The sequence below is a fragment of the Phoenix dactylifera genome, chromosome 14 (genome assembly GCF_051530095.1).
Source record: "Phoenix dactylifera cultivar Ajwa chromosome 14, Ajwa_hap1_PhDact_Kaust_v1.1, whole genome shotgun sequence".
Lineage (NCBI taxonomy): Eukaryota > Viridiplantae > Streptophyta > Magnoliopsida > Arecales > Arecaceae > Phoenix > Phoenix dactylifera.
This window is the reverse complement of record NC_143203.1, coordinates 1,566,815-1,579,900: the sequence shown is the minus strand read 5'-3', so window position 1 is coordinate 1,579,900 and position 13,086 is coordinate 1,566,815. Positions and strand designations below refer to the sequence as shown.

General features: G+C 36.4%; 1 protein-coding gene and 1 pseudogene across 2 annotated transcripts in view; both read left to right on the top strand.

Moving 5' to 3' along the window:
* Positions 1–13,086, top strand: part of LOC103698671 (E3 ubiquitin-protein ligase UPL6-like) — a 78,220-nt pseudogene that overhangs the window by 15,999 nt on the left and 49,135 nt on the right. The gene's annotated exons all lie outside the window — the stretch shown is intronic.
* Positions 2,339–11,386, top strand: LOC103697813 (E3 ubiquitin-protein ligase UPL6-like). The gene is made up of 5 exons (XM_088710537.2): positions 2,339–2,987; positions 3,136–3,295; positions 5,518–5,615; positions 5,720–5,847; positions 5,922–11,386. Exons 2-5 carry the CDS (start codon positions 3,137–3,139, stop codon positions 5,990–5,992), a joined length of 456 nt encoding a protein of 151 aa, XP_088566663.2. The 5' UTR covers positions 2,339–2,987; position 3,136; the 3' UTR covers positions 5,993–11,386.

The following is a 13,086-nucleotide window of genomic DNA, read 5'->3' as shown; positions in this document are numbered from 1 at the left end:
CTTCTATTTTCGTGGAGTCGACCTAATTTCTTCCTTTCCCGTGCTCCTTGCGTCTTTTCGTTCCGATTCCTTGCTTCCCTCCTCTCTATCTATCATCCATTCGTCGCCATGCCGAGGAAGCAAGTCATGCGGTCTTCAAAGAAGAGAAGTAATGTTCCCGAAGCTACCGAGCGAAGGTCCAAGGCAAGAAACGATGTTCCTCCTCCTCGTCCGCATGCTCCACCTTCTCCTCCTAGGCAAGTACCCTTGGTAACTCGTCCTGTTTCTCTCGGTAGGAAAATAGATTTCGATTTCTTAGAAGCCGAGGGTTTTACCATAGGTCTGAAGCTCAAAGCCATGGGTTGGAAAACCCTATGTTCCCTTAACATTCCGATGTACCCGAACCTTGTTCGCCAATTCTATGCCAATCTCAAAACCGGAATTGCTAGCTTTGAAAGTGTGGTAAATGGAACTCCAATCTGCTAAACCCGGAAACCCTAGGGAGTGTTGTGAACATGCCAACCTCTGGTTCAACCGAAGATTTTTTAGAAAATAGAGTGTTGGGCCTTCAATATCTTCTAGGTATAGAAAATGTACGTCCACTTGAGGAAATTTCAGCCAACCGACTTAGTGTGGAAAATCGACTATTACATCATATTGTTAGCCGAATCCTCTTTCCGAAAACAGGTAGGTTTGATTTTGTGTCCGAAAGAGATATTCTTGTTATATTCCACATTCTGAACGGTAGCCCTCTTAGTTTACCTCACCTGATGATTAGACACATGCTAGAGTCTGCCTCTAGAGCTAAGACATCCTTGCCATATGGAATGCTCTTAACCTTAGTCTTCGAGGAGTTCGGTGTAAATACTGAAGGGGAGCCATCTACAATTCTTTCACGTTGGGATACTTACAATGACCGGTCCCTACATCGAATGAGTTTTCGTAAGAAAGATGGTCAATGGATAAGAAAAGATGAAGGGAAGACCAGTGCGTGCCATAGAGAAGAGCAGCGACCTGTCGAAAATGAAGAATCATTTCATCCTCCCACTGAAGAACCAATTGCCCAACCTCAGCAGCCCACTGAAGTTAGACTTAGGTCCTGTTTGGGGGAGCTTTTGGAGGGCCAGAAAGCACTTTCTAGCCCTTCAAAAGTACTTTTAGATGAAAAACTGTGTTTGGTAAATTTTTCAAAAAGCTGTTTCAGCTTTTGCGGGAAGCTGAAAACAGCTTTTGGGAGGAAGCTCCAATTTGGAGCTTTTGGGAGGAAGCTGTTTCAGCTTTTTCGGAAAGCTGTATTTTTGACAAAAATGCCCATATTAAAATAACATAATTACATAGTTTGTCCCTTTATAAACCTAAAAATCTGCTAGAGCCAAAAATCCTAGCCGTCAAACTTCCTTCCGTAAGAAAAGGTATTTTTCTTTTCAATTTTTGTATGCATCTCTTGAACCACATTTTAGAAGAAAAAAATTTTAATCCTTTTCGATACCTTCCAAAATCAATCTATTATTATTTTTTTTTTATCATCAACCTCGCGGCCCACGCTGAGGTCCTCCTCGAGCGTGGACCACGAAGAAGAGCCCCTGGACCGCGGAAAATTATTTTATGGAAAATTATGAAAAATTATTATGGAAAATTATTTTATACTAATAATTATAATATTTTATACCTTTATTTTTGTGTTATACTATAAATATAATATCATATTATATTATATCATAATACATTAATATGCTATGTTAAATAATTTAATATTATGTTATATTATGGAAAATTAATTTATACTAATAATTATAATATTTTATACCTTTATTTTTGTATTATACTATAAATATAATATCATATTATATTATATCATAATACATTAATATGTTATGTTAAATAATTTAATATTATGTTATATTATGGAAAATTAATTTATACTAATAATTATAATATTTTATAACTTTATTATTGTATTATACTATAAATATTATATTATATTACATTACATTACATTATAATACATTAATATGTTATTTTAAATAATTTAATATTATGTTATATTATGGAAAATTAATTTATAATAATAATTATAATATTTTATACCTTTATTATTGTATTATACTATAAATATTGTATTATATTACATTACATTATAATACATTAATATGTTATTTTAAATAATTTAATATTATGTTATATTATGAGAAATTAATTTTTACTAACAATTATAATATTTTATACTTTTATTATTGTATTATACTATAAATATAATATATATTACATTATATCATAATACATTAATATGTTATGTTAAATAATTTAATATTATATTATATTACCAAATATTAATTTACTCTAATAATTATATTACTATTATGCTATATTAACATAATATTATTTTATATTACAATAATATTATACTATATCGTATATTTATGTATTAATTTATGTTATGTTTTATTATGTTCTGTTGTATAATACTATGCAATGTCCTTTATGGTAATTTTGTCCTACAAAAGTACTTTCTCAATTTGTTTACCAAACATAAAACAAAGTACCACAGCACTTTACGAATGTAGTTACCAAACAGCAAACAGCTTTTTATAACAGCTCTACTTCAGACAGCTCTACTTCCAACAGCTCTACTTCAGACAGCTCTACTTCCAACAGCTCTACTTCTAACAGCTCTACTGCCAACAGCTCCCCCAAACAGGGCCTAAAAGAGTCCAGCTGAAACTTCTTACAGAATAGGAAGCGTATGAGCTCCAAGGGCATTTCCGTTATTCTCCGCCTAGAAAGGTCCCAGAAGTCATTTTAATGGACCTGAAGGGCGACCTCATGAAACACGTCGGAATGAACAGGGACGCCTCCGCCGGCCACCGCTTTTCGACCAGGGACTCGCCCCAACTTTTTCCCGAGTTTCTCTTCCTCTGATTTCATCACCTAAACGAAGAGTTCTCCACCTCTGATCGCCTCTGTGATCTCTTCTCCCCTCGAGAAGAGGTCAATTCCCAAATTTCCAGGTTTGATTCGATTCCGGAAGCAATCCGATCGTTTCTTGATGTCTTGGCATGGAATCCGATCTATTTTTGAAAGAAATCCATGTGGAATGGGTACATTTTTTTTTTATTCCTTGATTATCTTTTTGGTTTTTTTGTGAATTTATTGAAGAATGTTCTTCACGGGAGATGCATCCTCTCGGAAGAGAGTGGATTTGGGGGGACGGAGCTCGAAGGAGAGGGACCGGCAGATGCTTTTGGAGCAGACGAGGCTCGAGAGGAAGCGCCGGTTAGGGTTACGGCAGCAGACCAACGCTGCCATCAAGATCCAGGTTAGTGGGTGATCATTTCTCTGCGTGTTGTTCTCATTTGATGCTGGGTGTGCCTTTTTCATGTATTATTTAATTCTCTCTGGATTGGAAAGCTCTATCATGGAGTTCTCTATCTTCGAATTGACTATGAAGAGAACCTTAAATAGAATGTTGAGTTGGTGACTTCCATTCTCACTCTTCTTCTCCATTGGCTAGTTTTAAGTTTTAGGATTTCACTTCAGGAAAGCCTCTGGAGGTGAACAGCAAGTTGGTTCGATATGATGGGGTCATGTTGTCGGTCAGAATTTGGTGCTTGCTTGTAGAATTCACGTTACGATACTTAGTAACTTGTAATCTTGTATGGTGCTAAGTTTGACATAGGAGCAGAGTAGAATTGGTTTAGGAGAATGAATATACTTTGTACATACCAGATGCCCGGAATTTGATGATTCGACACAGCGTGATGGACTTTCCCTAGGTTTTCTTGTAAACATGATTCATTGATGAAGATCTTTTAATCATACGTGTCTGTCTGAAATTTTAAGGCCAATTTTGGGGTCACAAAGACCCCTACAAAGAAGCTAATCTCACAAAGACTCTCAAAGATAAAAATACCTAAATAAGCCCAAAGGCTATCAAAATAAAACAAAATCACTCTAACCCCAATGAAACTGGCTGGATCATTTTTCTGCGACGACTGTAGACCTGAGTGACGGGTGATCTGGTACTGGTGTCTGCACTATTACAACTCTCAGCTGCAAACATCGAGTAGAAAACAATAGGTGCTGCATCTAAAGCTGTAGCTTCCCAAACAGAACAACTCTAGCCACTTGCAACTCAATTACGTGCAATTCTTGCTGCATGCAACTTTGAGTTGCTGTGCATCTGCTGTTGCAGTGTTCCCAACAAACCCTAAGTATTTTAGACAATGAAAGGGTCTTTAGGGTACAAAAAAAGGCTAAAGGGGATTTAAACATGACATCTTGCGATTTCAAAACTACCATTTTTTTTAAAATACTATGGAAGATTTGCCATTTTTGTGCTGAAATCAGTAGGGAAAACGAAATCTAATGAATAAAAGATCCATAAACAGCTAAATCTGAAATCTAATGAGTGAAAAACAAATGTGCCGAAATCTATGTTTGTTTGGAGAAAAGTTAGTGCAAAATGAAAGGGTATGCCACAACTTTAAGCTGTCCTATAAAAGAAACCTGTGCAAACTCTGCATTTGGTGTAATGCTTGAAAGTTCTGAAGTTTGAAATGCTCACTTTCGATCTATTTGGAGTTGCCCTTGTTTTTGTAGCACATTCTTAGGGATGCATAGAGGTTTCAATTTTGTTCTGTTTGGAAAGCTCCTTTCATCAATTGAGGAGGAAAAATGTGTTACATGTCATACCATATTTGGTGTGGAGGGCTTTTAAAAAGAGAGGAACGAACATCTTTTCGAAAAAGTCTTCAGTTGCTAGTGGATTTTGGCCAAATATCACTGAAGTCTGAATGGTTACCATAAACTGGCCCATGTAATATATTCTCTTCATTTCAAGTGTACTCACACTACTGAAAAAAATAATGCAGTTATTTTTGAAGGAGCAATAATCTAATGAACTTCTACCTAGTTTTAGAAAAACTGCAACAATAATAAATGAATTGATTTTAAAATATGAAAAATCCATCATTATCAATTAGCATAGAAATATGATTGCAACTCCATATGCTGTAGCTTTTGTGAACCCTAAAAGGTGAATTGCCCCAATTAATATATTCTATGAATGACTATATGCATATTTCATATTTTGTTTACTGTCCCATGTGACCCGCACTGGGATAAGACAGTCATGGTTCTTTGTGGATGATATTTGTAAAACTTATTGTAGGTAATATAATCTTGTTATCATGTTTTGTAATGATTTCCAAGAACTTACATTTTTGGTTCATTGGTGTGATGATAAAATGAGTTTTTTTTTGTGTGTTTTATACCTACATAAATGGGGCGGCATTAACTTTCTGTTCTTATAAATAATCATGAATTTATCAACTCAAACGGGCAACATCATCTCTTGGTTTTATTTATGGTTATCTTTTTTTTGTAGGATTTGTCTTCCATAAGATAATGCAATCAAGTGTTTGAAACACATTTATCGAAGACTTGGCTTCCACTTTTTTATATATAATTTTAAGGAAAGACATCCTCTTTACTCTTCCTTTCCTCTTTATATGGAACTTGACTAATTATTAGCTGCAGAAATGCTTCAGAGGGAGGAAGGCTGTTGAAACAGCATGTTTAAAGGTGCGAGAGCAATTCTCCTTTGCTTTTGGTAACCGTTGCCAAAAGGCAGATTGGTAGGTTGATTCTTATCTTCAGATTATGTTCTCAATACTATCTACCTTTGCCATATATTCTTCTTGCATTTCTTTTTTCTAATGCTTTGTTCTTGTGAAGCCAGGCGTTGTTTTGGTCCTGATTCAGAGTTTCTTCGCCAGTTGCTTTTCTTCTTTACTGCCAGCAACAACGGTGATGTCACCATCCTTCTGGAGGCATGTCAATTGTTGCTCCAATATGTTCACCATAATGGTAAGCCTAACAGGTGTACTGACTATTTTGCCCATCAGTACCTTGTCTTAACTATATCTTATTTTGATAACTAGAGCCAAGTGTTCGCAGTTCATTTCACAATTCACATTGTTCCAAACATGTGACAACAGCTGTCACATGTTGAGCCATCTCTCACAAGCTATGGATCTGTGTTCGAGCTTGTCAGATTCAATTATTCTGTGTTTTTACTTCGAATATCTACCTGGAGAAACAGTAGAATAATGCACAGGGTTTCTTGTATTTTATTATATTTAAGAGGTATATCCACATCATGGTACTATTTAGATTCTTGATGTAAGTGTAAATTTGATTTTTGAACTGAAAGGTAATCATGTATAAAACAGTACACAGTACTCCTTATAGATGAACATTACCATATTTGAAAGACAAAGCAGTCTCACAAAAGAAGAAACCAGAAGCTAGTTTTTCTAGCTACTCCTGAAAGTGCCGTTTTGACTAGGAGAGGCACTTCTCAGATGATGTTATCACACACTTATTTTTTCAGGAAGTTCTTTATTAACTTTAGAAATTGTAAAAGGACTTTCCTTAAGTAGCTTCAATTATGCCCTAAACTATGAAAAGAACTGTGTTATTCCATTCAATGTTCTTCTTCTTCTTCTTGCTCCCCTTCTTCCTCCTCCTCGTCTTCTTACTTCAGTCATCAAATTAGAAGAATTGTTAATTGGAAACTAAAGATTCATATGCTCGATGATGGAGTGTATGTACCAATAAACAGAAGAATGTTTGAATTTTGGTACCAACTTATCCTCTCTCTAACTAAATTCATATTCCAGTTCTATTCTGCCGATGTAACAGTGTTTGACTATAAACAGGTATGCAACAATTTTGAAGCTTCAATTTATAATTAATTTGGACACGTAGGTGATAAAGTAGTAAACATGGTGAATCTGTCAAAAACACCATGAGGTGCCACGAGAGTGGAATAAATCCAAAGTCGAAGACATATTGAATAAGAGTTAAACATGCAGGAAAATATAATGGTGGTGTCAAGTCTGTCTGGTATGGAAGAAAAAAATTGTATTGTGTTCCCCTTTCTTTGTAGTTTCATAACCTAGCTTGCTGCTGCTGCTGGCAGATCTCATATTGGGATATTGCATTTGTTGTTTTGTGAAATCTAACTTATATTGCAGTATTTTTATGTCTTTTTTGCATTCCTTTCAAGGGAGAAAAAATCAAGGTTTTGTTAGCTGTCTCAATATTTCATATCATGTAGGACTCGTTTGGTTCATGGGAAAAGAAGGGGGGGGGGGGGTGGTCAACAGGAAAAGGAAGAAAGAACTTTTGTTTAGTTGGAGTTTTCAAAGGAGAAGGATGGAAAAGTAGCATTCCCATAGGAATAAAATTTCATGTTTTATGGGAAAGAAAAATCCATGAAAAATATGAAAAAGCTACTTTTCCACCGGTTGGAAATTGGAATCTTTTTTCCAAAACTACCCTTAAGCCATCAAAATCCACAGATAAGATTTTTCTCTTTATTAAGGGTATAATGGATATTTCACACAACTTTTCGAGCAAGGTAGATGCTCAATCAAACATAAGTCACTCTGGAATGTACTATTTTTCCATGGCCAACCAAACATGCCAAGATCATTTTTCTAGGCATCTTATTTCAGGAATAAACTTCCTAAAAAAAATATTCCGGTGAGAGAAATTTTTTTTTTGCGAACCAAACGAGTTTGTAAAGTTTTCACCAAAGGATGAAACAAAAAGACCAAAGAAAATTGCCTTTACTATGAACGATCTTTTGCACTCGTGAATTCTTATTCATTTATTTTGAACTTTTTAGTCCATGCCAAAAATAACAGATGTGAATCCTTAAATGCAAGATCCGCCGTACCGATTGGCAGACGGGTCGGTACCGACATATGGTATGCTTGGGCATGCCGGTTCCATACCAACACACCTATTTTTTAGTTTTTCAAGTTCAATTAATTGGTAATCAAATTTTTTCAAAATTTTCAATGATTTTAAATCTAATTTGATGTTTTTTTGATTTTTTTTGATGTTTTTTGATTTTTTTTTTGATATTTCTATGATTGTGGTTTAACCTAAATGATGCATCTTGTTGTTTTAGAATGATACAAAACATAAAATGATTAGTGAGATGTTGCATACTACAAGAAGCAATATGAAATATTCTTAAATCAAGTAGTGAGGTAAAAAATATAAAATAATACAATCAATTACATATATTTAAAGTGCAATATACATACCGATATTTAAAATCTCGTCGAGTGGCGATGCCTTTCGTAGATATTCGGATCATTAGCATAGTCAGGAGGTACATCGGCCCATCCTTCTAACCAAGCGGCCTTGTAGTCTTCTATATTTATCCCATAAGGAACGCGCTCTGGATTATAAGCACTCTTGAATCTCTTGCTGAAGCTCTGGCTCTGAGAGGTATCCTCTAGCTGATAAAATGGTTAGTAAAACGACTGTGAAGGAGCCCATCCAAATAAGTCGGCAGCAAAATTCAATCCGTAAGATGCTTCGAGCTACGTAGGATAGTAGCTACTGGAAGATGCCTCGGATGCACCATATCCATATCTGTATCCGTATGATCATAGGTTGCCATGGCTGCGGATAATAGGATCCAGTATACGACTCGGAACCTGATATGTCTATGGATTCTACTCCACATGCGAGATCATCTACAACTGCATTGTGCTCTCTTGAATGATCTTGAGGTGCTCGTTTTCTATATGCAATTGTATCCTCGTGGGCTCCACTAGATCGTGCATCATGGTTCCTATCTTGTGTAGCGTGGATAAATTGGGTCTCATCAGTGAATCAAAGACCACTCTGCGGCTGTCTCATAAACGGTGGTCTCATCTTATCCACTCTTCCTGGCCAACAAATCCATAACCACTATCTCTAAATCTAAGTGAATTGGCTTTTTCTCCACACTTTCCATTGGGGCTGCAAATGTCTTTTGTTTTTCTTTTTTGGTATGTTGAGCAGCTGTCTGCTTATCCTTCGTGCCACTCGCTTCCTGCTTACTCTTTGTGCCACTTGCTGTCTGCTTACCTTTCGTGCCACTCTTTATCTGGCTATATTGGGGAATGTATGTCACCTTCCTGACCGAGTCGACCGGATAGCTTAGTGGCCTCTTCTAAGCATCTCTCAATCATGAAGGCGTCCTCGCTCATCAAGCTCTGGCTCCTGCTGCTGGCTCATAAACCATCCTATTATAGGATCATCCTCACATCAACGAAAGCACTATGGATCAGATTCGTGTACTTAAGCTCTACTTCCTCCTGAATGTACTTCAGTCTCAATCTTAGATTATAGTGAACATGTGCAAGGTTGGTGAGACGCTTCTGTGTTAAACGGTTTTTCTGCTTACTGTGGATGAGGACGAAGGTGGACCAGTTGTGCTTATAGCTACTAGAGGAGATCGTCTATAAGAGGATCCAGATAGCTAGCCTCTTAAAATTTTTTACGAAATATTGAATTCAAACCAAAATAAATCCACCATTCATCTGCAAAAATATTGAATTTTTTTTTATAAGATTGTATCATATTAGTAACCATCTAACGCCAGGTAAATGCCCTCATGATGTGTAATATATCTGAATTCATACTTTTCTTACTTACGACAGCTGTCGAGACTCCAAAGCTGTTAGTGTCCTCTCTAAATATTTTGGTCTGTAAAAAAGAACCGTGTTGTAGTATTTTAATAATTGAAGATACTAGTTAACTTACATGTTATTTAAGTTAACTTATTTCTTCTAGACATAGTGCCGCAACTTCTGAATCAGGCTCTATCTTGTAAATCACATTACGTAGAGCGGCCGAAGCTTGTCATCCATATTGATTCCAGCTACGATGTACTGAAACCTCGGTTTAGGTAGTATACTGCAGATAGAGTTCGTTAATTATCTTAGTAAAATTGTACAAGTACAGAAGCAGTCTAATTTTCAATGTTCTTACTTATCTGCTAGATACAAGTCTCTACTCATCTAGCAGTCCTACCGCCGCTCAATAATGTTGATATACTTTTGGGCATACGTCGAATCTGCCTTCTTGATCTGAATCTTTGCCCTCTCCATTATATGATACAAGAAGCCCATCTAGGGGTATCTTTTGCAGTCCATGGCCCGAAGTACTTCATACAATGGTCTGATAGCCTTCACTATCATAGTGTCTTGCTGCTAGAATGTCTGTATTATCACCAAGTTCTCGACAATGCTTATTGGTCCTCATATCTGTACTTTTCTGCCACTCGAGGCTGACAGATATCTGATGTAGTACTGCTTTCCTCTTAAGAAGGCTATCAAATGCAACGTAGTTGGTAGCAAATTATGTGACTCCTAGTCTCAAGATCTCTTTCTTTCTGATACTTCTTTATCAGTGAAAAAACCTATGTATGGTTATAAATATATCTGTTGATGGTTTGGGCTGTTCCATTATTTGCTGCACTCTATGAATCTTCGCAATGTCCATCAACATGAGGTCGATACAATATGCAACAAATATGGTCTAGAAAATATTTGGCCGTCGCTCCATCAAGATCTCTCCGACGGCTTTATATTGTGGCCCATTATCAATGATGACCTGCACGACATTCTTCTCTCCTATTTTATCAATCACTTTCCTTAATTTGAGGATGTACGTGGCGTCATGCACCTGATGGAAAGCATCAATCGATTTATGGAAGAAAGTCTTCGTATCACAATATGTTAAGAAGTTGATAATGCTTCGCCTGGTGGGATCGGTCCAATCATCACACATCACCGTTAGTTTATATGTGGGCCACTTGATCTTGTATGAGGCAATCCACTTCTTTAGCTCTTTAATATTGTCAAAAAGCTCACCATAGATGTTCTTCAGTCTTGGAGGATCTACACCGGGATCGACAATCTGTATGAAAAAATGACAGACCTATAGTACGTATTGTCTACCATATTCGCTAGGATCTGGCTAAAATGGAACCAGGATCCAATAGCTCGCCACATATCCTTCTTCAGTATTGTGTCAATCCTCTGCTGCTTCGAATCTCCACTAAGGAAGGCATGTGGATCTAAATCATGGATGTTGCTCCTGCTGAAATCTCCTTGGATGACTTTTTTTTTGCTACCAAAAGCTCCCAATATAGATGCAATACGGCCATCGCCTCTGCTAACGGCCTTACTGACTGAGGTTCTCCTGAACTCTAAATCTGGCCTACTGCTTGCAGAATCGAAATCCGACTTATAATACGAGAGCCCAAATCGAGCCCTATGCTTGGCCACCTCATCCTGCTGCCACTAATCATCCAGGGTCGCCTGCATGGCAGCCTGGATCTATGCTGTCTTGTCATCTGGAGCGGACACCTCCTCTGACTTCCTCAAGTGATAGGAAGGGCGCTCTGCCGTTCGACGGTCCACCTCGGCCTTCCTTTTGGAAACTCTCCTTCGCTGCTTTGAAATTAGCGAAGTGCTTCTTCATTAGTTGTCGAACTTCTTGTGGGCATTTCCGACATATAGATATGTCGAAATAACCACCAGCTAAGTGTTGCTTCAACTTGGTTACTCTTTCTTCCTTAAACTCTATGTTGTACCAGTTGCACTTCCAATGGTGCCAACCCGAGAGCATTTGCCCATGATCCCAACCAATATCACGCTCTGGTTTCTTTTTCTTTGATGGTTCCATTTCTGACAGTTTATCAAGTACGCCGGTTTATCAATTATTTAAAAAATAGCAAAATTTTGTTACGATGAAGATAATCTTTTTATCTCAAAAAATATATCCAATTTATCCAATACATAATACTAATCTTTCATATTTATTCATTATAATATTTTAATAATTTTTAAATTTAAATATTCTTTAAATATCATAAATTCAGAAAATATGTTTTCTACTTTATAAAATACTTCTGAATTATTCAATATGTACTACTAATTTTTTATAATTTTTGGTATTAATTATATATTTTTAGTTATTTTTTAAATTTAAAAATAATTTTTTAACATAAATATTTAAAAAAAATAATTTCAGCTCATATTCATATAGAACTCAATAATGGATGCTACATATATTTTTTTAGGCTTGTGGGTATGCATTTAAGGCTATGTATTTCTTTTTTTTTCAAATTTAGGCCTAGGTCACTGTGTGCATGATCGCATCAAAACTTGAATAAATAGAAACCAAATTTTTCTGAAAAGTAGCTTGCATGCCCCAAATACGCTTCTGATTTTACAATTTTTTTCATTTTATTATATATATATTTTAATTATTTTTTAATTCAAAAATATATTTTAAATTTTTAAAAATTATATATAATAAAAAATAAATTTTTTATGTCATCGTGTAACTCATCCATAGATCTACAACATATCGTAATATCAAGCCTAAATTGGAAATTTTTGACATGATTTTTTCTTATTTTGTAAATTTTGAGCTATTTTTCGAACCCAAAAAAATAGAGAAAATGAGATAGGGAAGAGGAAGTACATCTTATTTAGGCTTGGGTCTTTCTTCAATCGTGCTGAATCAGTATGATTTTGTAAATTGGGAGGAAGGTCTAAAGTAAACAGAGGAGAAGATGTTGGAAAGGATTTTCCAACACCTTTTAACAAAAGAAGCAAAGGGGGAGGGGGCCCAGCTTCGAACTGGATCGACTCGGTGCGAATCGGATGGTTCCCACCAAATTCGAAAGGAACTAGCCGGTTCCGGCCAGTTCCAACCCTTTTCGGCTGGTTCCGGCTGGTTCAGAACTCGTTCCGGCCGGTTTGGATCCGGAACCAAATTTAATGGAACCGAGTCGGCTCCGTATGGGCTGAACCGGACGGTTCAGTCCGGTTTGGCCAACCTTGCTTAAATGTATATTTGGAGTTTTAGTTGTGTTTAATCGAAAAATCTTCTAGATTAGTATCTCTTGCTTAATATTTTTAATAAGGGAATTTTATCTGCTTTGTTTATATTACCATGTACTACTCTGCATTATGGTGCAAGATGGTCAGCTAATACCATAATTTTCTAGTCAAAAGCACTACATCATCAACAAAATCTGTAGCAAATGGTAAAGATTATGCTTCTACCCTACTATAAGTTAATCATATGAGTTATTTGCCGATGGTTGCTGCAAAGAGCTAAAGCAATGATGGAGATAGGGGTAGTTTGACGGATCTTCCATGGAAATGTGACAAGAAACTAGATGTGCTGGATGCATGGTATGCTGAACCGGCCTGTACCAGCCAGTTCGGTCTTTGA

What these genes read in the sequence shown, in the direction of transcription:
- LOC103697813 (XM_088710537.2), top strand. Translation starts at nt 3,137, where the DNA reads ATGTTCTTCACGGGAGATGCATCCTCTCGGAAGAGAGTGGATTTGGGG. An exon ending in ACGCTGCCATCAAGATCCAG is followed by an intron (nt 3,296 to 5,517) that starts GTTAGTGGGTGA and finishes TATTAGCTGCAG; the next exon opens with AAATGCTTCAGAGGGAGGAA. An exon ending in CCAATATGTTCACCATAATG is followed by an intron (nt 5,848 to 5,921) that starts GTAAGCCTAACA and finishes TTTGATAACTAG; the next exon opens with AGCCAAGTGTTCGCAGTTCA.